Source organism: Biomphalaria glabrata, chromosome 4, assembly GCF_947242115.1.
Source record: "Biomphalaria glabrata chromosome 4, xgBioGlab47.1, whole genome shotgun sequence".
NCBI lineage: Eukaryota > Metazoa > Mollusca > Gastropoda > Planorbidae > Biomphalaria > Biomphalaria glabrata.
The window spans coordinates 21,218,781-21,246,088 of record NC_074714.1 but is presented as its reverse complement, the minus strand read 5'-3'; the positions used below and the strand labels follow the sequence as shown (position 1 = coordinate 21,246,088).

The window sequence follows — 27,308 nt, the reverse complement described above, 5'->3', positions numbered from 1 at the left end:
CCAAACTGAATCTATTCAACAAATAGATTGGAACAACTCAATCCAAACTGAATCTATTCAACAAATAGATTGGAACTTCTCAATCCAAACTGAATCTATTCAACAAATAGATTAGAACAACTCAATCCAAACTGAATCTATTCAACAAATAGATTGGAACAACTCAATCCAAACTGAATCTATTCAACAAATAGATTGGAACTTCTCAATCCAAACTGAATCTATTCAACAAATAGATTGGAACAACTCAATCCAAACTGAATCTATTCAACAAATAGATTGGAACTTCTCAATCCAAACTGAATCTATTCAACAAATAGATTGGAACAACTCAATCCAAACTGAATCTATTCAACAAATAGATTGGAACAACTCAATCCAAACTGAATCTATTCAACAAATAGATTGGAACAACTCAATCCAAACTGAATCTATTCAACAAATAGATTGGAACTTCTCAATCCAAACTGAATCTATTCAACAAATAGATTGGAACAACTCAATCCAAACTGAATCTATTCAACAAATAGATTGGAACAACTCAATCCAAACTGAATCTATTCAACAAATAGATTGGAACTTCTCAATCCAAACTGAATCTATTCAACAAATAGATTAGAACAACTCAATCCAAACTGAATCTATTCAACAAATAGATTAGAACAACTCAATCCAAACTGAATCTATTTAACAAATAGATTAGAACAACTCAATCCAAACTGAATCTATTCAACAAATAGATTGGAACAACTCAATCCAAACTGAATCTATTCAACAAATAGATTAGAACAACTCAATCCAAACTGAATCTATTTAACAAATAGATTAGAACAACTCAATCCAAACTGAATCTATTCAACAAATAGATTGGAACAACTCAATCCAAACTGAATCTATTCAACAAATAGATTAGAACAACTCAATCCAAACTGAATCTATTTAACAAATAGATTAGAACAACTCAATCCAAACTGAATCTATTCAACAAATAGATTGGAACAACTCAATCCAAACTGAATCTATTCAACAAATAGATTGGAACTTCCCAATCCAAACTGAATCTATTCAACAAATAGATTGGAACAACTCAATCCAAACTGAATCTATTCAACAAATAGATTGGAACAACTCAATCCAAACTGAATCTATTCAACAAATAGATTGGAACTTCCCAATCCAAACTGAATCTATTCAACAAATAGATTGGAACAACTCAATCCAAACTGAATCTATTCAACAAATAGATTGGAACTTCTCAATCCAAACTGAATCTATTCAACAAATAGATAGGTCAATGTAATCTTATCTAGAAATACTAGATGTATAGGGTTTTTTTCCCCTTGTTTTGATGGGCCAATTAGACAATGTCTACAATTTCTAGGTCGCTAATCCGCCAGAAACCTCAGTACACTTTTTCTATTTGGTTCCAAAAAAAATAAATATGAAAATAACTTCTGGTTTTATTTTGTATTGAGTTGTTACTAGATCTCCATTACCAAAGTAAAATAAATCAAGCTTCCATGAAAATTTTAAATGATACTTTTGTTCAAACATTTCTAGATATAGAGTTACAACTTTTTGAGATACATTTTTAAATAGCTACATTCATTTACAAACTAGTGCACCTCCTTTCCCGACCCATTATTTTGGGGTACTGAATAATGAACACAAGAGTCCACATACCCAGCACAAACTTCGTGGTCAACTGAATTCTAAAATCAAGAATTCTAAATTGAGATAAAACAAATCTAGATCTACAGTTTAGTGACAGACGGAACAGGAGAAACAATGACCTACATCTTTTCTACATCGTGGGTAGTAACCTCTAAACCAAAGAGTAGCCGCAATACTCCTTGGTCGAAGTGAACCCACAGAGAAAGAGAAACAGGTAAATATTTTCAGAACAGAATGCCGGAAATGATTCCATCCTTTCTACTTGCTCGCGCTGAGAGTGAGAGAGGGAAGGGGGGAGTTAAAGAGTTCTAAACTAGCTGGGGGGAGGGGGGTGTGGAGATGAGTAGTGATGAAGTGAGATATTGGCGGGAATCAAGTGAGAACAGCAGTGTGACTGTGAAACATCCGTTCAGATTAGTGAGTAGCACACGGTTTATTTTCTTGACCAACTATGTCGGTGGACTCTTGGGATTTCTCAGCCTGCCCAGGATGTTTAATAAGGCAACTGATTGTGGGTTAGAGAACTATGAAACAGAACACAAACACGCAGAGAGAGAGAGAGAGAGAGAGAGAGATGTCTGCAGTTTACAGACCAAACATAATTATTTCTGAATGGTCGTAGAAACGAACTAAAAATTTAAGCTGAACTGAATTTCAAACGAATACTGCACTATGGGCTAGACATTCCCCTATTCCAAGTGTTACACTGCCTGGTGGGCACACTTGTTTGAATAGCAAGTAGTCTTCAGACTAGGAACTGATCTGTAAAAATTATGCAGACGTATGCATAACAAAAAAATAAGTCTTGACTTTCTAAACAAATCCAATGTTCTCGAATAAAAGACACGGAGGGGGCCATGGATATTTTATGACCCGAATCCATAATACTCTGCACAACACAGCCCATGTAATACAACACAGCCAATGTAGTACGAGTGACTAACACATCTACGGCAATGTCTTCGCGGCGTCAGTGTATTTCACTTTTTGTGTAGCAATGCGGCGACTGTGGTAATGACAAATAGCCATATTTTTAAAACTTGGATCTGTACATAAGCAGTCGAATGGGGACAAGAACCCTGGGCTCTGTTTCAATATAAAACCGAGACACAGTGACATTAGCCCGCGTTCATTCATAGAGTTCAGATTGTTGCAGGTTGCAAGGTGGTCCTGTGGGAAGACATTATCGATGGTCGTGACAGACAATAGTAATAAGCCATAGAATGAAAGAGACAATGGTTCTCTGTTTATTTGACCTAGACTTTAGAGAGCATGAAATTCTGGCTTCATGTGCCAAATACTTTTAACAGCCAAGAGACTGGTGACGAAATGCATGAAAATAATATAAACTAGGCGTATTAGACTGTAACCTAGACACATAGTTGGCCTGAAAGTCTCATCAAATACAATAGAGGAGAAATTTACTTTTCTTTATATTTACTTTGAAAAATTATAATGGTCAAACTAGATTTTTCCCCATGTGGCCAACGAGCTAGTAATTCTTTTCTCAGCGATATACATCAACTGTTAAATTTCTAGGAAAATCGTTTTTTTTTTTAGATCAGCGGTACGCGTCCATGATCCTGAAGATTCCTTGCAGCTCGAACACGGGACCAGCGAGATGACATGTCCTGAACACATTGCCAACGACCAGCGAGATGACATGTCCTGAACACATTGCCAACGACCAGCGAGATGACATGTCCTGAACACATTGCCAACGACCAGCGAGATGACATGTCCTGAACACATTCCCAACGACCAGCGAGATGACATGTCCTGAACACATTGCCAACAACCAGCGAGATGACATGTCCTGAACACATTCCCAACGACCAGCGAGATGACATGTCCTGAACACATTCCCAACGACCAGCGAGATGACATGTCCTGAACACATTCCCAACGACCAGCGAGATGACATGTCCTGAACACATTGCCAACGACCAGCGAGATGACATGTCCTGAACACATTCCCAACGACCAGGCAGCCTTCCATATTTCGCAATATGATTTCATAGAAATTTGTTAAACGTTTTTTAATAGTATAGTATAGTATAGTATAGTATAGTATAGTATAGTATAGTATAGTATAGTATAGTATAGTATAGTATAGTATAGTATAGTATAGTATAGTGGGGAAAAAACACCCTAAAAATGTTTACTATAAAAGTTTTGTTTTACAAATAATCGACAGAACCTCTCGCGCTAAAATGCTTCATGAAAATACACAATTTAAGCAACAGGACCAATGTTTGAATATGTTTTATGTCTTTACATGTGTCAAGTTATTGTAAAGTCATTGGATACCTATCCGTGAAATGTTCATATGAAACTGATGTTGGAAGAGTGAAAAACATATAAGTTTTTTTTTTTTGGTGTTTGAAACTGAAGACCTACTGCTACAGCCTCAATGTTACTTTGGAGGCTTTGAAACATTTGCATGAACAAATTGTTGGATTCAATGTAGTTCATATCGGTATCGAGTCTTTCAACTTATCACTTCATTGTGAACCTCATTCACTAAAACAACATAAAATACTGTCACGTTTGATTCGAATTAGATGGAAAGTTGTACAGAATAGACAGGGAAGCACATGTTTGTTTACGCTATGTAAATGAAGTCCATTGTAACAGAGCAGATTTCTAACTGGGATCCAAGTTTAAAAAGGCATGATGTTTTTTGTAAGATAGTTTGAGAATGTGCACTGTAGTATAACGCACATTCTAAAGAGAAGCCCAAGAGACACCGATGTAGAAGAGTTGGACCTACAGGTGGACATAATGTGCAAGTCCGATTCATTTAGAAGTCACGAGCCAGTACATCCCAGCCACACTGTAGAAAGTGACCTCCCTACTTCGTCACTTCCCAAGAAGGTTATGTTGAATTGTGTGCACCAGACGGTGACGTGACTCATGGGTCATACCTTTTATAATCTCTGGGTACAGGTATTCAGACGTCTCCGAGATTTATAAAACCTTGCCCTCCTCTCCCTCTCACCTTTAGTAGAGGAATCATAATGCGTGTGTGTGTGTGTGTGTGTGTGTGTGTGAAGGCTTGTGTTGGTATGTTAAACCGGATCTTATTGGGTCAATGTTTGCAAACATTGCACATTACTATGACATAGTTCAATACAAATGAAACGGAGAACTAGGTCTGAATTATTTACCTGTTCCAGATGACTAGACAAGACTGGAGCGCCGGGGGGGGGGGTAAGAGGAACACTCATAGACACACAAACACACTGAGGATGTTTCAATTGAGTAAAGATAGATGACTCAGGGTGCACCAGACGTCACACTTTCCGAGGAGAGTACACATTAACACCCCCATTCCCCAGACTTTGTCCGTGACCATCAAAGTCCGTAATGATTCGAGCTTTCAGAATGAGTGATTTAGAGAATAGGTGTCCCTACCTGTGCAATATGTCTATCTTTAGTTCATGTTGGTTCATAGTTTACTTGCTCCCATTAACTTTGTAAGTAACTGCTCTGACACCATGCTCCCATTAACTTTGTAAGTAACTGCTCTGACACCATGCTCCCATTAACTTTGTAAGTAACTGCTCTGACACCATGCTCCCATTAACTTTGTAAGTAACTGCTCTGACACCATGCTCACATTAACTTTGTAAGTAACTGCTCTGACACCATGCTCCCATTAACTTTGTAAGTAACTGCTCTGACACCATGCTCACATTAACTTTGTAAGTAACTGCTCTGACACCATGCTCACATTAACTTTGTAAGTAACTGCTCTGACACCATGCTCACATTAACACCCAAGTATTCTTTCCTGCCACCCACCCTTTTGTGTGTGTGTGTGTGTGTGTGTGTGTGTGTGTGTTTACGGGAATTTAGTGAAACTACCAGAACTTTATCACCACTAACACACAAGGTCAAGGAAGCGCTAATTGATAGTCTGTCTATAGTTTTATGAGGAAAGATAGTTTGTTAACTCATTAACACCGGATGAGAATATTATAAAAACTCTTTTTAAATTATTGTTTTTTATCTGTGTATCTATAACGCTTTAAATTACAATGAAACATTTTATGGACCGTGATGTGATATGTTTTCTTTTTCTCGTAACACAATTCCACATCTGCTTCGATCTATTGAGGGCAGGTACACACACACTAAAGAATATAAACACTTTTCAGAAAGTACAAAAAAGAAATCGCGTAGGCATTAACACAGAAACACACACACACACAAAATAATGTACTTTTTAAAACACACCCTCAGACACGTAGACGATCTCCAGTTACACAATAAACAAAACATTATGCACTTTCATTATGTACTTTTCAGAAGGTAAAAAAAAAAAAGGAGGCGGTACATTTCTCCCAGAGCCACGTCTGTCTTCTACACGCACGTTTTCATTCCAACATAAACACAATGTGTTCTTGGTGAAAACGTCTGGAAGAAATACTATAGGTCTAACTAGGTTGTTTTTTTAATCACTAGTGTGTTATGCACATACATAGTTTTAGATGAAAACAAGTTGAATTGAATTATTTCTAGTGAAACTCCATTGAGACATCCAGCCGTTGGCTATATAAAGTCCAAGTGTTTCTTTTTGTTGCCAGGTTGTTAGTTGAAACAATTTTATTGTTTAGGTATAATTGACTTAGACAGTTTTGTATTTGTATAAAATTCCATTCCATTTTTCGCAGCAAACTTGGATATGTAAGATGAAATATATTTTAACATACACCATACTTCCTGTTCTACCAAGTTACGGTGTCAAATTATTAAGCTTTCATGAATTGTATATATATATGAGAAAGAGAGAGAGAGAGAGAGAATACGTGGATGTGTTTACGTTTAAAGTAGATAAGGAGGTCAGCACAACGACCAAACACAAATCTTCAACTGTGCTAAGAATGAGAAGATATGCGAGATTCCAAGTTTAAAGGTTAGTGTCTTCATAGGAATCAAAAACCCAACGATCAATGAATAAACAACAGAAAGCTCTAATACTCAAAGATCCTCAATGTATAAGCTATCCATGCATTCTGTATGTCTTGGTGAGTGAGATATTTGTCAGACTTTGTTATTTGTTTACATTTTCTTGGAACTCATGTACTTTTCTATTAAAACTACCATTCAGTGTATGAAGTCCAAACATTCTATAGGCCTTACAGACTGCGAAGACCAGCGTATCCTTAGGAGAAGAAAAGACGGGGCCGGGAAGGGGGGTAAGGTTTTAGCAAAATAAGAAAAAACACAGAACGTAAAAGTAAGGTCTGCCGACATTTCCGAAGACAAAGCTCTACAGCACAAACTGTTTTCTCAGAAACATTTTACACCAAACAAAAAGTTTTAGCAGTGTGTTCGTTGATAACAACATGGCGAGATAGGATCATTCGCTGGAAGCAGATAACTTAGGAACATATGTTAGACTTAACATACAGAAACACATATATAGCTTGCAGGGCCGTAGATACATGGGGAGGAGGGGAAGTCATTTAAATATAATTAGAAAAAGAGTGTGTCCGTTCCATAAGTCTCAACACCTTTTTTTTTCTTTGGGGGGAGGGGGTGTAAATGGTTTTGACGCGGCAATAAAAGTGGAACACTGATCCTCGGACCAACTGTGGAAGTAATTAATGGACTAGAAATTATTCTAACTAACCAAGTGAGCAATCTTTAGTCTCTAGTTTAGAACAAGGTCCATCAAATTTTTCTTTATCATCAAATCCACGAGTTGTTTTGTTTACTTATCTTTTTTCTTTCAATGATGTAGCACGCACATATTTCTTTCATCGCCAAACAAACTTTTGAGTGTTAAAGTTTAGGAGATGACAAACTAACTTTTGAGTGTTAAAGTTTAGGAGATGACAAACTAACTTTTGAGTGTTAAAGTTTAGGAGATGACAAACTAACTTTTGAGTGTTTAAGTTTAGGAGATGACAAACTAACTTTTGAGTGTTAAAGTTTAGGAGATGACAAACTAACTTTTGAGTGTTAAAGTTTAGGAGATGACAAACTAACTTTTGTGTGTTAAAGTTTAGGAGATGACAAACTAACTTTTGTGTGTTAAAGTTTAGGAGATGACAAACTAACTTTTGAGTGTTAAAGTTTAGGAGATGACAAACTAACTTTTGTGTGTTAAAGTTTAGGAGATGACAAACTAACTTTTGAGTGTTTAAAGTTTAGGAGATGACAAACAAACTCTTTTTTTCAGCAATGTTTTTTTTTAAAATCCCCTTTTCTCCAGAAATAACATAGCTTTAAAGTGAAAAGGTGACACTTTCATTATATACTTTAAATCGCGAAACTAATAGCTCAAGGAAAAAACTCTTGCTGTAAACACTTGAGATAGGAATTATGATTTCTATTTATTATACAAAATTATTATTTCTATTTATTATACATTGATCTTTTTTTTTTAGTTATAAAGCATTTCGAGTAGATCTTTGAGAAGCTGTCCAGGAGTTGGGCCAATGTTAAACACGAAAACAGATCAGTGAAAGAACGTTGAAGAACAAGTGGAAAGGTGTGGAGGGGGAGGGGGGTAACATCTATGTATAAAGTCTTGGGAAGAACAAGATAGAGAGGAAAAGGGGAGGGGGGGGTAACATCTATGTATAAAGTCTTGGGAAGAAAAAGATAGAGAGGAAAAAAAGGGGGGGGGAGACGATTTGTAAGCTTTGCGTTTCGGAAGGTTCTGATGACAAAATTCAAGGAATAAAGCAAGCTTACAGAAGCAACGCTTTATCTTGTTCATACCCCCCCCCCACACACACACACACAGGTGTCTGTTATTCAATAGATCTCCTTACTCAATGTGGCGGCCCCAAGGCCCAAAACAAAAGACAGTTCAATGCCAGTCTAAATGTCCATTCATGATCATGTCGTGTCACATCCGCGTGACTTTACCTGATACATGTGTGTGTGTGAAAGTGTGTGTTAATTTTATATCAAAATATAACTATAAATCTATATACATAGGCACACAGAGATTTGAGTGATGAAGTGAAGTGATTGAGTGAAGTTAATACATAGTCTTGGGACAATTCAACTCATGTTTTCATCTCGAAAGCAGTGGCAGTAGAATTAACAATGTAGAATGTACAAAAGACTGTTTTTTATGCTACAATACGATAATTAGGCGCTTAATTGGACAAGAATCTCAAGATTCCGTTGCTCGAGGCGATACAAGATTCCGTTGCTCGAGGCGATAGCTTATCACAACAGACCAACACAAGACACACTTCTAGCTCATTACGTGGGGACCTGGAGACCGCGACGCTTGATCACATTCTTTACTGGAACTATTGGGCTCGACCATAGTGGAGAGATGGAGAGAATGGGACCCTTGACTCGAAGAGATTCTCCTCTAAACTATCCCTAATCATTTCACATTGATCTAGATCTACTTAAGTCTATCCTACAAAGGGGAACAATGGGATTGGAGTGAATCTTCACTTTCTTACAGCCACCCCCACCACCACCCCACACACACACACGTTTTTGTAGAGAATGTGACAAGAGAAAGATCTCGAACCCATTATACTGTCGGCTGGTCTTGCAGACATTTGTCTTTGAGAGAGAACGAGAGAGAGAGAGAGAGAGAGAGGAGAAAACCCAACATCATGATATTTTAGAGAGCGAAAGAGAGAGAGAGGGCAAACGTGAATAGAGGGTCAAAGTGAGAGTACGACAAAGGGACAAAAGAGACAAGTCCTCTTATACAAGACTAACTGCTTTTCCACTATTCCATTTAAGGTAGACTAGTGACAAAATGGAGACACATTCCGCCAAATGGCTTATTCAGGTGACAGGTACACAGTAGTGCTATTAGCACAGCGAGCGTGGGGTGATATGTATCTTATTGTGTGTTGTGTCAGGTAACATCAATTGAAAATATACATTAAAAACAATGGACTGAGCGTGTAAACAACAACTGAGTCAACACTGGATAAGTAATAGCAAGACCACTGCTACTCAGAGGCACCATGGTGATAACAAAATAACAATACTCACATTTATTTCATTTCTCAACCCAATAAGTTGTATTAGTAAACTCTTGTATTGACATATTAGGTTCAAATACAAACTCAAGTCTAAATCACATTCCTAACACTAAAATAGCGATGTAAGACCATTCTTAGCATTGAAAGACTTGGTAGTAATAAATGAGCATCTTCTTTTGTTGTTAATAAGTGTAGTTGCGCCCAAAGCTATTGAATGAAAATCCTAAACTGTCTTTTATTCATCATGTTTAAATGGTTTATTTGTATAAGCATACTAAGTTTTATGAATTATTCTCACTATTTTGGAAGACCATAAGTAGATGTACTTTAAAACCTGTTTGAAACACATTGAAGACTTGCGACATTAGGTTTACAACCATGTATGGTGTATTTGGATTGAGGTGAAAGTCTGAAAGCTGTTTTAAAAACGTGTTTATTTACGTATGTCCATATATATACTTCTTAGCTTTTAGAAGACCAGAAGTAGACATACCATTTATTTTATCATAGTTCAAGTAGATGGGGGGAAAAAGGATTACCCATAGCTCTTTTTGTTTGAAAGATCTAATCATGAAATATAAATGCATCAATAAAACAATAGATTTTGTTAGAGAGGTACAACAGAAAACGAGGATTCTAATTCCTACAATGATCTGGTGACGACAAAACATGTCAGCTCGGAGCTTAAAAACAAAAACACAAGAGTGGTTATACTCTTGTTCAATGACATTGATGAAACTGTCTTAAAGAAATGACACAGTAAAAATACCAAAGTTATTCCATTCAGCTATAATGAATACACCTCTTTCAAAACTAATTGAAGGTACACACACACACAAATAGAAGAGGCATTGTGTCAGAGTATTTTCAAGACTGTTTACAAGCACTTAGTACACAAATCTTGAAATGCATTGTCTCATGGCACGACACTGACACTGTCAAAGTGAAGAGGACGATACATCACATTCCTCTGTAGTTGAAACTAGAAGCTCAACAAAAAACTTTTCATCCTTCGTGTTTGTTTTGTATTTGTTTCGTGGGAAAAGGAAAGCACTTTTTTATTGTGTCTTTTTCGTCATCACAAAATCTAATTAGCGTACAAGAGAGTGTGTGTATGTGTGAAAACCAAAATTCTAAATAGAAATGGTAAATTTTGAATAACTTTTAGAAGGCAGTCCTGCTTACTGTAACGTATTGGTATCTTAGTACATTTGTTTTTAAAAGAAACAGATAATGTTGATCTCGTATTTTTTTAACATAGGCTTACATGCATGTATTTCTTGAACATAGGCTTCTACGTCTGTATTTCTTGAACATAGGCTTCTACGTCTGTATTTCTTGAACATAGGCTTCTACGTCTGTATTTCTTGAACATAGGCTTCTACGTCTGTATTTCTTGAACATAGGCTTATATGTCTCTATTTCTAGAACATAGGCTTACATGCATGTATTTCTTGAATATAGGCTTCTAGTCTGTATTTCTTGAACATAGGCTTCTACGTCTGTATTTCTTGAACATAGACTTCTACGTCTGTATTTCTTGAACATAGGCTTCTACGTCTGTATTTCTTGAACATAGGCTTCTACGTCTGTATTTCTTGAACATAGGCTTCTACGTCTCTATTTCTTGAACAAAGGCTTATATGTCTCTATTTCTTGAACATAGGCTTATATGTCTGTATTTCTTGAACATAGGCTTATATGTCTGTATTTCTTGAACATAGGCTTCTACGTCAGTATTTCTTGAACATAGGCTTATATGGCTCTATTTCTTGAACATAGGCTTATATGTCTCTTATTTCTTGAAAATAGGCTTATATGTCTGTATTTCTTGAACATTGGCTTATATGTCTTTTATTTCTTGAAAATAGGCTTATATGTCTTTTATTTCTTGAAAATAGGCTTATATGTCTTTTATTTCTTGAAAATAGGCTTATATGTCTTTTATTTCTAGAAAATAGGCTTATATGTCTTTTATTTCTTGAAAATAGGCTTATATGTCTTTTATTTCTAGAAAATAGGCTAATATGTCTTTTATTTCTTGAAAATAGGCTTATATGTCTTTTATTTTTAGAAAATAGGCTTATATGTCTTTTATTTCTAGAAAATAGGCTTATATGTCTGTATTTCTTGAACATTGGCTTATATGTCTTTTATTTCTTGAAAATAGGCTTATATGTCTGTATTTCTTGAACATAGGCTTATATGTCTTTTATTTCTAGAAAATAGGCTTATATGCATGTATTTCTTGAACAAAGGCTTACATGCATGTATTTCATGATATATGAAAGTTGTTCATTCTTATCTTCATATAATTGCAACAATGTGTTCGGCGAATGTTGTCAACGGGCCTCAAGGTGGTTCTCCACTCCTACCCACTACTAACATGAAAATGAACTCTGAAATTATGTGGAATGAGACAAGTGAAACTTCTTTTAGAACTGTTACGTTTACATATTTATTACATGCAGGGGATCGTCCGTAGCTAGGCAAGGTCTTTAGCTAGATTTAGAGGGACACAGAGAGAGGACCGAAGAGGAGAGAGAGAGAAAGAGAGAGAGAAAGAGAGAGTGAGAGATGATTGAGGTGGGGGTGAGGCGGAGGCAACTGATAACCCCGACGTGGAGTTGACGTTGTTAATTAAACACATAGTATACATCTCGTAGATATTTCCAACAAGACCCACATTTGACCTACTTGCTTGAGCTTGGAACAAAGTCTGATACTAATCGTGCCACGGAAAGACAACGACAAGAGAAGTAGCCTGACTTACATAATATATTACCCAAAATAGGAACACTTTATTTCCATATAATTTTCTTATCCAAAAATAAAACATATGATCTTCTTTTTATTTTTCGTGACCACTCGATAACAATAAAGAGCATCGTCCCTACCACCTCTCTCATATTAAACATTTAGTAGACAAAACAATTATGTATTGTACTTCAACGAGCAACCGTTGCACCAAGTTGAATAAAGGTCCTGTTATTGGTTTAACTCATTTCATCGTTTGAACCCACATACGTTTCTTAAAGGAGAACAAAAAACATACTCAAAGTGTTTATCAAATCACTGAACTTTTAGTTCAAGCTTGAAATTGTATCCAATTATATCGCTATTCAATTATCCTGTTAAAAAAAAGATGCTTTAAAAAATAATGAAAATAGAAATATATAGTGGGATTTAAATGTCTAAACAAGAATTCCCTTTAATCAGGAGGCCACTTATAATAAAACAAATATCATTCGTCCTTCGTATTGCTCCATAACGCTTCAATTACACACATGCTAATTCATATCTCCACTCCGATGCGAACTAAGACTGTTGTTTTATCTCTACAAGAGCTTTACAAAACTTGGAATCATAGAGTGTTATTGCTGCTCACCCAACTGTGACTCTCTTAAGGTCTACACAACGGGATCTATATCAGTGTCTATATTTAATGGCAGACTGCACACGGCTGTATAAGTACTTATCTAAAGTGAGTTTTGAACTAAATCTTCATTGCGTCTTAATTCTCTTCAAATCTGAGGGCACTGTGTGATAACACTAACCTTTTTTCTTTAGCCCATACAAAATATAAAAGATGCGAACTGCAATCCACTGATTTTGGCCTACCCAAGATATTAAAAACACTAGCTTCCGACTAAAATAATGTGTTTAAAAATGCTCGTATAAAATATATATATAATTGATAAAATTCAAGCTCCGCGTACAATCTGTATAAGTATAAATATAATAACCAGATTGTAAGAATAACAGCAACCAAAATGGAACAAGGAATTGCAATAAACTTCGAGATCTGAATGTCTTTCTTGTACGTTGTTTTTTCAAACACCTTTCTAGATATTACATTGATTCTTGGCCCTAAGATTGAACTTTCTTTAGAATATTTCGTTACAGATGGCAAGCGTATTTGTTTACACGGTTACTGGACAAGGTCTCAACGTTAGTTTCTTTTATGACCAACTTTATCAATTCACTCATTTCACAGAATACAAAGAACTATCAATATTTTATAATAATAAAAATGTGTCCAAACTTAGGAATACAACAAAAAAGTTGCCGAGACTGAACAATCAACTATGTGCATTGTGCACTTTGTCTGGCACTGTCCTTGTAGTGAAGTCCGTGCCGCTACTTTCTTGGTAGTGTAGCTCTTCTCTGATTAGATCATGAGCAGGTAATGAAAACACGTACTCCAAATCTATAACAACATCATGGAGGGGAGGGAAGGACTCTCATCACCAAAGATGTTATAGAATATATTATAGATCTGTGACTGTGATGTCATTCTTTAACCAAAGCACCAAGTGAACTGATTTGTTGATTGTGGTTGTTTACGATAAACTAAACCATTCAATAACTATAAATTACATTTTTATGTTGCCAACTAAAAAAAAAAAAAAAATATCCACATACAAAAAAAAATATAAACTATAAATCTGGAGTGCAAAAAAACAACAACACACAAATGATCTTATACGTTTAAAGATAACAGCTAATCATCATATCTATTGTTCTGTACACCGCATAAACAAAAAAAAAAAACCCTAAGTATTTGTAGTTTTTACGCCATATATGACCCATCCACACATGTGCCAACGAGAGTATTCAGGTAAAAATGCTGACATAGCAAAAAACTAAATTGACCTAAATGTACCTTCATTGACAACTTCACACTTGCTAAGACTGATCTGAACATACTCCGTGTCCAGTCATACTGTGGACGATCTGGGTGTAAATAGAACAATCAACTGATAAAAGGAAGCTTTTTCATTCATCACAACTAAAAAACTGACAAGCTCAGATTTCAGAACATCTGCCACTGTCACTAGATGACAAGAGAATGTCAGTGTACCACACCAAGTTCATTTTGTTCTGCTGCAACTACAAATGAACACCAACAACAACAACAAACAAAAAAAAAAAAAAGATCCTTACAATGCCTGGTTATGACTGACCCAGACAGACAGTGGGAACAATGACACACAGACTTAAATAGGTTAACATGTACAGACATAAGTATTTCTAAATGCCCGTACAGACATTAAGTATGTTTTCGTGGAGCAGGGAGTTGGTCAGTTGAACATACCTAGTGTGTGTAGCTCCGTAAAGTTGATTCTCAAGTTGGTTAGTTTAAGTAAATCCTGGACATCCTCGCTGTAAGGGTCAGGGATAGGAATAAAAGGTGGCAACACTCGGAAAATTACCTGAAATAAGAAGGACAGGGCAGCAATGAGTTTATTTCAAGGCAATTACAAATAAATGCAATCCAAGCACAATAGTACGCGTAGGGCTACTTTCTCACTCCAATTTAGAACCACCACCATGAAACCAAAGAAATAAAATGAAGTGTATGAAAGTAATCACATTGGTGACTGTATGATTCATTTAAAATTTAAAGCCTAAATCGTGCATCTGTTAAATTAATTAATTGGTGATATTTTTTTCTCTATATTCATGTTTTGTATGCGGATATAGGGACAATGAACATGTGTGCAAAGTTTCCACCTGCTCCAAGAAAGGGAAGTAACGAGTAAACAATGTGTGTCCAGACACAGATAGTCGGAGTGAGTTGACATTAGCTTTGTACAAATATTTCCAATCGCACACATTGATTAGTTTTTAGGTGTAGAATTCTAGATCTTATACAAATTATATTAGGTTGATTCAAAATATTTGATGCTATTTCACTCAGTAAAAGCGAGTTGTTTTTTTTTTAATATTTAACTTTTTTTTTTTTTTTGTGGGTGAGTAACAAAATTCTTTCTTATGTGACCAGAATTTTTTGAGAAGGTCAAGAGGCCTTAGATGGGCTATTTATAATAATTACTTTCCCCATCCCCTCCTTTCACTATAAGATACTGTTGTAGCCAGTTGTGGGGGAACAACCAGGTATATAACTAAACCGTTGTAGGCGAAATATATCTTTTAACTAATAAACTTGAAATAACTTGAATAACTTTCTTGTGAACAAAACTAAATAGAACTTTATTTATAATACAAACAAAATCAACTTGTGATAAAATGAAATAAATGTACAAGACTTTAGTAATAATATCTTTTAGCAAAATCTAACTCACTACAATAACACAACCTTTAAGCCTCTCGTTCTGGAGTCGTCTCTCCTAACTAAGGTCAAATGGTGACGAATCCATCAATTCTGCATCATTCACAACCAATCGCTAACATCTTCCCACCGTCACCGTAGAAATACGCACACACACTCCACAACAGATATTATCTAAGGAAAACTGGGACAGCAGAAAAATGGGTATATGGTCAGTGGGAAACTGGGACAATTGGTCAGTGGGAAACTGGGACATATGGTCAGCAGAAAAATGGGTATATGGTCAGTGGGAAACTGGGACATATGGTCAGCAGAAAAATTGGTATATGGTCAGTGGGAAACTGGGACAATTGGTCAGTGGGAAACTGGGACATATGGTCAGCAGAAAAATGGGTATATGGTCAGTGGGAAACTGGGACAATTGGTCAGTGGGAAACTGGGACATATGGTCAGCAGAAAAATGGGTATATGGTCAGTGGGAAACTGGGACAATTGGCCAGTGGGAAACTGGGACATATGGTCAGCAGAAAAATGGGTATATGGTCAGTGGGAAACTGAGACAATTGGTCAGTGGGAAACTGGGACATATGGTCAGCAGAAAAATGGGTATATGGTCAGTGGGAAACTGGGACAATTGGTCAGTGGGAAACTGGGACATATGGTCAGCAGAAAAATGGGTATATTTTCAGTGGGAAACTGGGACAATTGGTCAGTGGGAAACTGGGACATATGGTCAGCAGAAAAATGGGTATATGGTCAGTGGGAAACTGGGACATATGGTCAGCAGAAAAATGGGTATATGGTCAGTGGGAAACTGGGACCTATGGTCAGCTAAACATATGGAGTAAAGAGAAGACACTAACCTCTCCTAACGTGGATGGAGTCTCCGCCGAATAATGCTCATCACATATAACATCAGTCAGGTTATGGACGATCCTCTTGGTGATGTGTGGGAATGATTTGTCACAGTTCTGGGCGAAGTACCTGTACACTTTCCAAGTCCTGCCAAAGTCGTAGGACCTCTCTATGAGCATGGCCTTGGGCCTGAACGTCTTGAAGGTCATGATGAGATGCGTGAAGTGAAACTCCGCCTCCAGGTCCAGCTGAATGTACACGTTGGCCTTCCCCGTTTCGGCCTGCCACCATTTTCGAAGCTTGTCCCTCTTGAACGAGGAAACGATGTTGCCGATGCGGTGGCTGTTCTCGGAGACGCCAGCCCTCCACGGGTTCCGGGAGTCACAGAAGAAACATTTCGTGTCCTTCTCCAAGTAGCTGACCACGCAGTAGCGCTGTGGGGCTTCAAGGCCGCACGTGGAGGACGCCGTAAGATTTCGTTCACGGCCAATTAAGAGATCCCCAGTTGCCGGGTAACAACTACCTTGATCACATTGTGGCTGCTTTCTGAACTGACCAATGCTGCCTGGAACAAAGAGGATAAACTTTAACAACAACAAAATGTATTCAGAATTGTGTGCAATTTATTGTGTAGTCAATGAAAACATGAGATGGTTAAAATTACAACAAGTGTGACCCTTAGTGCATCTGCATGTCTAAATAATTTGCTTAATTAATAAACCAAAGCAAAATAGGTTAACCTAATTTAGTATCGTATACTTTTTTTTAAAAGTAAAAATGATTTCTTATATATTGCTACTTCTTGCACTTTGTCAAGTAATATAATGTGTCAGAGCTCGCTAAGAAAAACAGAAGCTTTCTATTACGTCACCATTGTTCCCAAACACACTGAAAAAAAACTTGGACTCGCAATTGACCTCATTCACCAATAAAGAACGACATGTGATAATATTGATAAAACAACGGAACAAAAACTGTCACGTGATAACCATTGTTGATTAAAATTAGATCGTACTTTGTATAGAAGAGATAGAGAATCCCGTTGCTAAATGTTTGTTTGCTTATATACCACTGACTCGTCACTGATTCTCCCTCTTGCGGTGGTAGAAAAAAAAACACACAAATGTGACCTTTCCGTGTAAACAGAAGCACTAAGTCATTTTCACGATCGAAACCTCGGCGGTTAAATTTCCATAAAATGATTTCTTTTTCACATTATCATTTTATAAAGCCGACATTGTAAAGTTTTGAATTTATACTTTCTTCCTCTATTAAGCACTATTTTAACTTTTCGGGGTGTAACTTTCTATAACATTCTTTGGGCGCGTAAATTGCTGTTGTAGACATTTTATCAAAATATTTTTTTTGTTCATAACTGGGACAGATTCCAGGTGTGGACAGTTGATGGTGTGGCAAATACCTATAGTTCCCAAAGTCATTCTAGTGATAAGAGGTTGAAGGCTGGCACCTATGAATTCTACTGTGAGTTGATGACATTAGCATCATTATCTGAACTGTTTCGATGTCACTTTCAAAGATTTCGTAGTTGACAACTATTGAATGATTTCGGGTGAAGAAAAAATTATTGTTGAGAATCTCCGATTTAGTGGCAAGTATTTGAGAGCAATGACCATTTTGATTGTTTGGTGGTGGGAGAGAAGTTATAATCCACATGTCAGAAGTGTGTTCGGGGGGCCGGGGGGGGGGGGCTTTTTAAACGTGTCGTTCTAGTTTAACGTAACAGATGCTAGAATCAACGGACCAAAAGGAGGAGCGTTAAAATGCGGGCAGTTTTTTTAAAGTGCAAAAAAAAAGGGGGGGGGAGGTTAATCTTTAAGGTCAGCATGAAGTTGTAGTATGCAATAAGAAAAAAAAGGGCCACGGCCAAATAGTATCACAGAGCCTATCAAATATGACCATTAAGAATTGAAAGGCATGAGAATGGTCAGAATATAGAAGTACTTATGAAGGCGGAGGGTTGGGGGAAGGGAGATAATAGATACTCAAATTTACGCGCCGTTTCCATTCAAGGTAATAGAAAACAGAAACTAGAATTCGCCGACCAAAGGAATACATGAGCGATCGTTTTTTTTTTCGGGCAGTTCTATTATATTATTATAAGTTTGAAAAAAAAAGAAGGGGCCTATTACAAATTAAACAATATATGGCCTGTGAACACATTTATAGGCGTAGCCGGTGAGTAATGCTTGTATGAGATAAAACTGGTGAGCTTTTGAATGAAAATTCTCTTACACTATTATTTAAGATAAGAAATAAATACGACCGAACTTCATCAAACATTTTAATAACGAGTTCAAAGCAATGAAGTTGTGGCTTGTTCGACAAACGGGATTGAACTCGTTCATACCCCAAATTTCTAAGGCGCAAGCTAGTGTTCACAACTTGGCTGAATAGAGGCGCTCAACTGCTTCAAATAAGAGTGGATGTCTATAATGGAAGTGTGGCATTCATTCATAGACCATAAAGGCGGTTACAATTCTGATTCTTCTTTGAAAGTGCACTAAGCCGCCTCCTTCCGCCGTATCCAAATTTATGGCGCCTCTTAAAGTTGGCAAATTAAATCGAACGACCTTAAAAAAAAAAAGGGGGGGGGGCCGTAACATAGTCTTTGTTAGTTTGGCTGTTTGTTTCTGCGTTGAAAATTTTAATGTTGCTGGTATGTTATTGTTTTTTTTTTTTTTTTTTTGTTAGATGAAGCAGAAAATTCATTGTCATTTATGGGGTTGGTCGCTCTCTGCAGTGCTTCTCTTAAAGAGGTGCCTGTGTTCAGACAGATCAGCCTCATAAGTACGTGGTCGTTCTTTACAAGGCTTATGTTACCAAGTTATAGATTGGTGGGAAGCGTGGTCGAGACACCAAGTGCGCTTAAACTTGGCTTGGCTTGGCTACCTAGAAGGGGGCTCGAGGTTCGAGTGAGAGCCTAAAGGCAGCACGGAAAACCAACTCCTAGATACCCCCTCCCCCCACTGGTCCACAAATGAGATTGGACCAAAGCGCTCTGATCATGCTATAAGCATGAAAGTAGCGCTATATAAAAGCTATAATAATAATAATAATAATAATAATAGATTGTGACAATTTCCAATCAAGTTTCAGTGCTACAGCAGCTTGCAATATTCTTAATGTAAAATAAGTATGATAGTCGAGGTCACAACTAGACACTTCCTGGTGGGTCAATCAAGTTTTTCCATATCTTATTTTCGGCACAAGATAGCTCAAGCAATGAGCCAGAAGAAGAGGGGGTCATGCTAAGAGTCGTCACTGCAAGGATAAATTGGTTAAATCTTTGATGACAGGAAAAGTAGGATGGTGTACAATGAACTACATGGATGTTATATAGAGAGATAGTCAGCAAGGTGAGAAGTTCCCAATTGTATCTCTCTCTCTTTTTTTTTTTGGCGACATTGATCCCTTTAGGATATATGCTGTTTGCGAGGATAGCTATGTGACTATCCGTAGTGATTGGGTTTTTGAACAGCTGGATTGCCACTAGTAAAGAGGCGGACTATGCTTTATTTTTGTAACGAGAGAACCAGTCAGATTATGGAATGCCCCCATGTATAGTAAATGTACACTCCACATCTTCTATTCTGAAATGTCTACATAGCCTTCACATCTTTATACTGATATGTCTACCTAGCCTTGAGTTTAGATAGTGGTTTATTCAGGGTCGGTTCATAGTTATTCAGTGTGGCTGGGAAAACCAAATACTCTGCTAGTTTGAAATGCTCGTGGTTAGTTGTTGGTGGTGAGTTTATTTGTTCTGTTCAATTTTCAGGAAAAAAGGTAAATCCCGTTTTCGCTTACCCCGTTCAACCCCTGAGGTTTCATAAAGGTTAGTCTCCAGGTATATATCTGCCTCCTTGCATCTGTGTTGTGGAGGAACCCCATGTTAGCACAAGTTCATTTTTACAAAGCTTATATAAATTCACTCTGTCTGTCTGGTAAAAAAAGTTTTTACACGTTATTTCTCCCACACCCTATCTCGGATCAAGCTGAAATTTTGCACAATTATTTCTTTCGCATGGCAAAATAGGAATTAATAACAAATTAACCAATTAGTTAATTAATACTGGTAATTACTTGTTTTTGTTTGGTATCTCGAATAAGGGAAAGAAATATTACTTGACTAATGTGGTGGTATAAGTTGAATTACTCTCCTTTATACTCTGCTCTAATTGGTGCAACTACGCTTAATACATAAGCCTTGAAATATTATTTTATTAGTATTTTTTTTTTATTTTCTTGATTTTCCTAGGTACATAGGAATGTATTCTTATATTTTAAAAAATTATTGCTAGGTTGAAGTTTTCTTTGTGTTGAAAAAAAAAAACGGTTATGAACGACTGGAGTTTTAATTAAAATCAAATGACACATTTCGCTATTATGCTTCAATCGCCCTGTTAATGTAAAAATTCCCTTTCAAACCTTGCGATCTCTAGTGCAGATGATGTTAAGGTCATCTGTTTCTTTGGATACCGAGCAGAGTGTTGTTGGCCAGCCCTACCACCAACCGCCTTTACTTTCCCCAACTAAAGTTATGTACACATTAGAGTTGGCTGGACTCAGGGCTCCCTAAAAATCCCGGAATTCAATATCCCAGTCTTCACCGAACCCAAGACCCCAGGTTCCGAAGCCAAGCGCTTAAACACTCAGCCACAGCCCCCAAACATCCTGATAGATTTATTTGAACTAAACGAGATCATCTGCTATAAGAACCTGTTTTATTTTGCATTATTCTATGATCTATGTAGTCATCTAACCTTAATGTCAACGTTGAAAAGGGCTACCTACCCGTACAACACCAGCCAAGTTAGACCCTGACAGTCCTGGGTTCAACATTATAAAGACTTTGCTTGAGCAATAGTCTTTTCCTCCACGACCTTACAAGTCACACAACCTTTTCTTTTATTCGACATGCGTTTTCAATACATCGTTATCTGGTCTTGAATAATTTCTTACATAACTTCCTAATCGAACGACGCATCGGAGGCGTCATAAAAAAAAACAAAAAACAAATGCGTTTTTCAAATACATGTCACTTCTTTGTTTTGAATTGCAGACAGCGGCTAAGCTGCCCCTGTTGCTTAATCTCTTTAGTCAGTCGTGGTATTCAAACACACACTTACACAAAGAATACTTGTTAAACGGGGTGCAGGTGTACATATCCATGTCTCAGTTCTAAGTTTGGTTATTACCTCTGCCCCACTGACATACTTACAGTAGGCTATTTTTAAATTTGCTTGCTTGCTATCACTATTTAAAAAAGCATGTCTAGTGGACTCTAGCGCAATCACTTCCAGGGATTAAAGTAATAATAGTATACCACGTGACACAGAATCCACTGAAAGATCCACATACACACACACTCTCTCACATACACTCAAGCAACAACTTAAGTTCATATTTAAAAATATGAAATGGTCCTTTTTTAATCCTGTTTTTATTACAATTCCTCTATTCAGCTTGCAAATGCATGGGCTCAAATCCTGGGTGGATGGGTGGACGCGGCTCTCGATAACGGCTCTCATGATTTCCCTAAAAATTTGAAAGCTGATATGTATTTTGGGGGAAACAAAAATACCATACAAGCTTATTTGGCCACACTGGAAATACTCTAATTTGACCGTTATAGTTTTTTCAAAGTATAAAAGAAGTGAATTTACATTTGGCTAGAGGACTATGCAAATCTTGAACAGACTACAACTTCAGGTATTTCTGCATGTAGGTCCTATTCATTAAAGAGTTTCATAAATTAGCAGTCGTTCGGCAACATTTAGCGTATCGTCGCTTAAGACTAGATCTATAGGCGTAGCATTAAAATTTTATAGACTCTGACAAGATTTATACATGCGCTTAACTGTGATTTTTTTATTGGGGAGGGTGAATAGGGGCGGGGTAGAAAATGTTCCTTTTAATTTAAATCTATCGAGTAGTTATCAAGAGTACAATATTCGCTCTTTTGAAACAGTCTTCAGCTTAAAAAGTAGGAATGGTCTTTTTTTTTATTTTACTTTATTTGTTCTATCTTTTTTTTTTTAAACTATGAAATAAACTGCTCCCAATACAGATAGTATACTTTCCATTAGGATTGATACCCGTTCAGCATTAGCTGAGCATCTAAGTCGTGCACTAAAGTCCTTACTAGATACAATAAACTCAATACAAGATGGTATTGCACAAATACCTAACTCTAAATTTTATATAAATTTTATGTGGGTCAGCCCGAACGAGTTTTAACTCTTTCTCTACTAACTGACGATACCAGCGTTGATTTCACCAGAATGTGGTAAATAATTACGGAGAGAAAGAGTTAAAATGGAAACTACATAATGATTAAATTAAGACACCGATAAGCGTAGGTATCAATAAAATGAAACACGAATGTATTTCTCAACCTAAATTCCAGCCGGTATTGACAGCCTGTCCTGCATTAGTAAAGGACACTAATTACACTAACAATGGGAAAAGAAGTTGTATAAAAACACACAAGTTTTGTCAAAGTCCCTGGTAAACAAGACAGCCTGCATCGCTGAATAAACAAGAATGTTGCCAAACCTATGACAACAAAAGTGAAGTAGACAGACAACAATTCTTCAGTTTCTGGTCTACTTTGTCTTCTGTTGTCCGAATTTTTCATTTCAAATTTACGGAAAATGCATTAGCAAGAAATGGTGTCAGCAGTTGTTTGCTTTTTTCAAAGGGCTGCATACATTTTAAAATGATGTCGTTGTTTTTTTTTTTTGTTTGTACTACTACTACAGTACCCACTACATTCTTCCAAATCAGATAGTTACCGGATGGTCATGTTTCGAATACCGTCCGACTCTCAAGAGTATTTTGGAAAAAAAAAGGACATTTCCATTGACATACGGTGCTTGTTCCTAATTGCAATATATAGGGAGAGAACAAAGTGTAATGGGTCAGTTGTTGTTTGGTATTTTATTGCAGTATTGTTTGGGTATACTTATGAAATAGAGCGATGTTGTGTCGTCAAGTTGAAGAGACTAACGTGCCTGTTCATTTTGTAAATCAAGTTTGTGCAATTCAAACATTTAATATTCTAGAATAAAATTACTTTCAGTGAATTCTATTGGCGTACATTTACATTAAGGTAGTGTGCTAGTGTCTTTAAAAAAGAATGAAACCAGTGTAAAGGATACTGAATAATTCCAATTCTCCATTTTAATCTTTTATATGTTAATGTTTTATGTTTAGAGTATGTGTGTGGGTGATAGGTGGGAATGGTCTTCATACAAAGTTTGTCATGCTTATATTTAGTCAAACCATGAAGGCTATTTATAGATTCACCGCGACACTTAATATTAGCTGTCTGTGTTTAATTTTCAAAACATTAAGTTCAGTTGCTGAGGAAATACAAGACGTTCTTATCTTGACTTACAGACATTTTATTGAAGGGTTTCTGGTCTGATCTTATTCATAAAATATTTTTCTAGTACATGCAGTCCATTGTAAATATGTTTTTGTAGTTTGGTTGTCACTTTTGCTGCTCCTGTAGTTTGATAGCCAACGTAGAAATTGTATGAACTTTTTGGTTAATATTTTCGAAAAGCAGTATTAGTTTATTTTTATGCTTCTAAGAAAAGGTTAAAAAAAATAAAAATTTGAAACAGGATTGGTCGTCTAGGTCCAAATTTACATAAAAACATTGATCTTCTAAATCCATATTTACAGAAAAGGATTGGTCGTCTAGATCCACATTTACAGAAAAGGATTGGTCGTCTAGATCCATATTTACAGAAAAGGATTGGTCGTCTAAATCCATATTTACAGAAAAGGATTGATCGTCTAGATCAGTGGTCTTCAACGGGGTTGGGGGCGATATCGTCCCCAAGGGGGCGTTTTCGAGATTTTGGGGGGCGCTACGAGCCAAAGGGGCGGTTGGGGGGCGCTGGGCACATCACAATAGGGGGCGGTAAGGGGGCGCTGGGCATAAAGGTGGAAAGAAGAAACTAATGGTGCACTGAAACAAAACAAATAAAAAAAAAACTTCAACATTAATTTTTAAATTCTTACTCATTTGCTATAATTGTGGAGTATAGTGTCCTTGGATCTTGCGCGCAAAAACATTTATGATTTAATAAACAAACTAGGTGATAGGCTATTTAGGTTATAGTTTATTTTATCTACATATGCTAATATATTGACATATAAATGTTAATTGAAAAAAACGTTAAAGCAAACATTCAAATGGAAAAATTTTACCTTTTTTTTAAAACAAAAATATTGCCAGTGTTGATACGAAAACTCACTAGTATGTAATGAATATTGCTAAGAGTTGTAGTTTATTGCCACTAGGTAAAAATTATTCCATGTTCTACTTTGAATGACGCCATTTTCAGATGAGATTATGTAACCAAGCCGGCTTCACGAACATATAGCAATTTCCAAAAAATAATTTAAAAATATTGCTGAACAATTATAAAAGTATACTATTAAAACAATATTAAAAACAAAAAAACGGCAAAAACAGGATTTGTTTTAGTGGCCTCTTAGAAAATGCATAGCTTTATTTTTTAAATCGTATGATATTGTTTGAAAATTGATTAATACTAATAAAAAAAAAACATGTTACACAAAAGACTTTTTTCTGTTAGTGATGAAATATTATTTCAAAATTGTCTAGTTATGTAGCTTATGACGACATGTAGGGAACCATCATTGGTTGGACAGTGGCTTCATAAGTAATGTAAAGAACAGATCTATTCACTATTCACAGGCAACATCTTAATAAAAGTCAAGCCCGCAATTTCATTTCTATTTGAATCTAATTATAAAAATTGTAAATAAAATACAAAAATAAAATAAAAATTGATTTTGTAGTGAATTCAGCAATAATAATGTTTATATTAAAAATAAAAATAAATTTACAATTAAAACTGAAACCAGTAGGCCCTAATTTTAAAAAAATCTTAGGATATGAAAGAAATTCATGACAATCAGATTAATTTTTGTGTGTAGTCACTGCAAATTATTTCACATAATTTTTGTATAATGATAATATTTCCAATGCCTTCGATTCCAAAGATTACCGCTGAGTGCAGTGTTTCACATGACTACGCAAACCCAGTTGCGACCTGCATATTTTCCCGAATTTTGTGTAGACATAGCCGTTGTCTGCTGGCGATCTATTTAAGTTTTCTTTCCGTATTTAGCGCCTGTCTTCAATAATGGCTTTTCTTTTAGTCTCAAATGTTTGTCCCGCAGCTTTTATGAGAGCTCTTCAACTGTCTCTCTCAGAGACCATCTGCTGCCAGAGAATGCTGCCAGTTACTTTATAGCGCTTACGGGGGGGGGGGGGGGGGGAACCTCTGCAACTCCGTCCTACTCTAAGCTAGCCAAAGAAGATCGCCTCTGGCATGCGGTCGTCTCCCATGCGGGATAAGTGTTATTGATAGCATAAAAAATAATAAATAAATGACATTTTGTTCAAATTTGCCTTCTCACGCTTGTTTATAAGTGTTTTTCTTACAGGGGGCGCTGGCGGATTTTTTAAAAGAAAAAATACGAAAAGGGGGCGGTAAGCCAAAAAAAGGTTGAAGACCACTGGTCTAGATCCATATTTACAGAAAAGGATTGATCGTCTAGATCCCTATTTACAGAAGAGGATTGGTCGTCTAGGTCCATATTTACAGAAAAGGATTGGTCAAACATAACAACTTGATATCTATACAATTCCAGTGTTAACATCAAGTCACGTCCAGTCATTGAATTTATCATTTTTATATCAAAACAAAATTGTTAAACATTGTATCGAAAGCCCCAATAAGGCCACGACCTGTTGATCGTAAATAACGCAAAAATGTCACAGTGTCTGCCAAACACATAATTAGATAAGCTTTTGTGTGGCTTCGCATTCAACTTTCCAGCGCAACCATTACTCTCTCTTTCAGTTTGTTACTAGGGTTGAAATGATACCGAGGGGAAAAAGACACACCATATTTCACAATACGTTAATGTTGGGTTCGATAGGCGCCTCTCACTTTGGAATCAGCAAATCATAAGGAGCATCATCAAAATGCACATCAAAGACATGTCACATCTCTTTCTGTTCCATGTGAATATTGTTCATTTTTACAAAGCTTATATTAACTCAAACGTCTGTCTGTCTGTCCGGGTGGGTGGAATCTTGTACACCTAATTTCTCCCACTTCCCCATCTCGGATCAAGTTGTAACTTTACACAAATATTCATTGTCGATGACAACAGATGAAACAGTCTACAAACTAAAATGAATTATTAAACCATTACTAATTCCCGTACAAAAGACTTTTTTTTTCTAGCTATGTTGTAAACTAGGAGTAATTATATATTTAGTAACAAGTAAGACAATGTACATGAAGACTATGATGTTGCAATTCGCAAACTAGTTAGAGATCAACAATGTTATGTCTAATACATGCAGTCTTGCAAGATATGGGCTTCCGAATATTGTAACGTCACATTCCCCTCAGTCTTGCAATACATTTTGGCTAAGACAAAATAATCATCCTTGCTGAAGTAATATTTGAATTTAAAAGTCAATTCAATGAAATGTGGAATGTTAAAACACATAACAGCGATCAACGTACTTTGTTTACATTTCAATATATAATTCTAAAAGAAAGCATAATGTTTGTATAGGTATTAATAACGCGAACATCTTTATTAAAGATCTTAAATTTCATATTTATGTT

At 36.4% G+C, this 27,308-nt stretch overlaps 1 protein-coding gene across 2 annotated transcripts in view; it reads right to left on the bottom strand.

The window, feature by feature from the left end:
* Positions 1-27,308, bottom strand: part of LOC106063078 (laminin subunit beta-1-like) — a 79,652-nt gene that overhangs the window by 37,243 nt on the left and 15,101 nt on the right. For both annotated transcript variants that reach the window (XM_056027863.1, XM_056027862.1), the window contains exons 3-4: positions 16,599-17,155; positions 14,758-14,875 (exon numbers count right to left, since the gene is read on the bottom strand). In XM_056027863.1, coding sequence (XP_055883838.1) covers positions 14,758-14,875; positions 16,599-17,155 — 675 coding nt within the window. The remainder of the gene's footprint in view (positions 1-14,757; positions 14,876-16,598; positions 17,156-27,308) is intronic.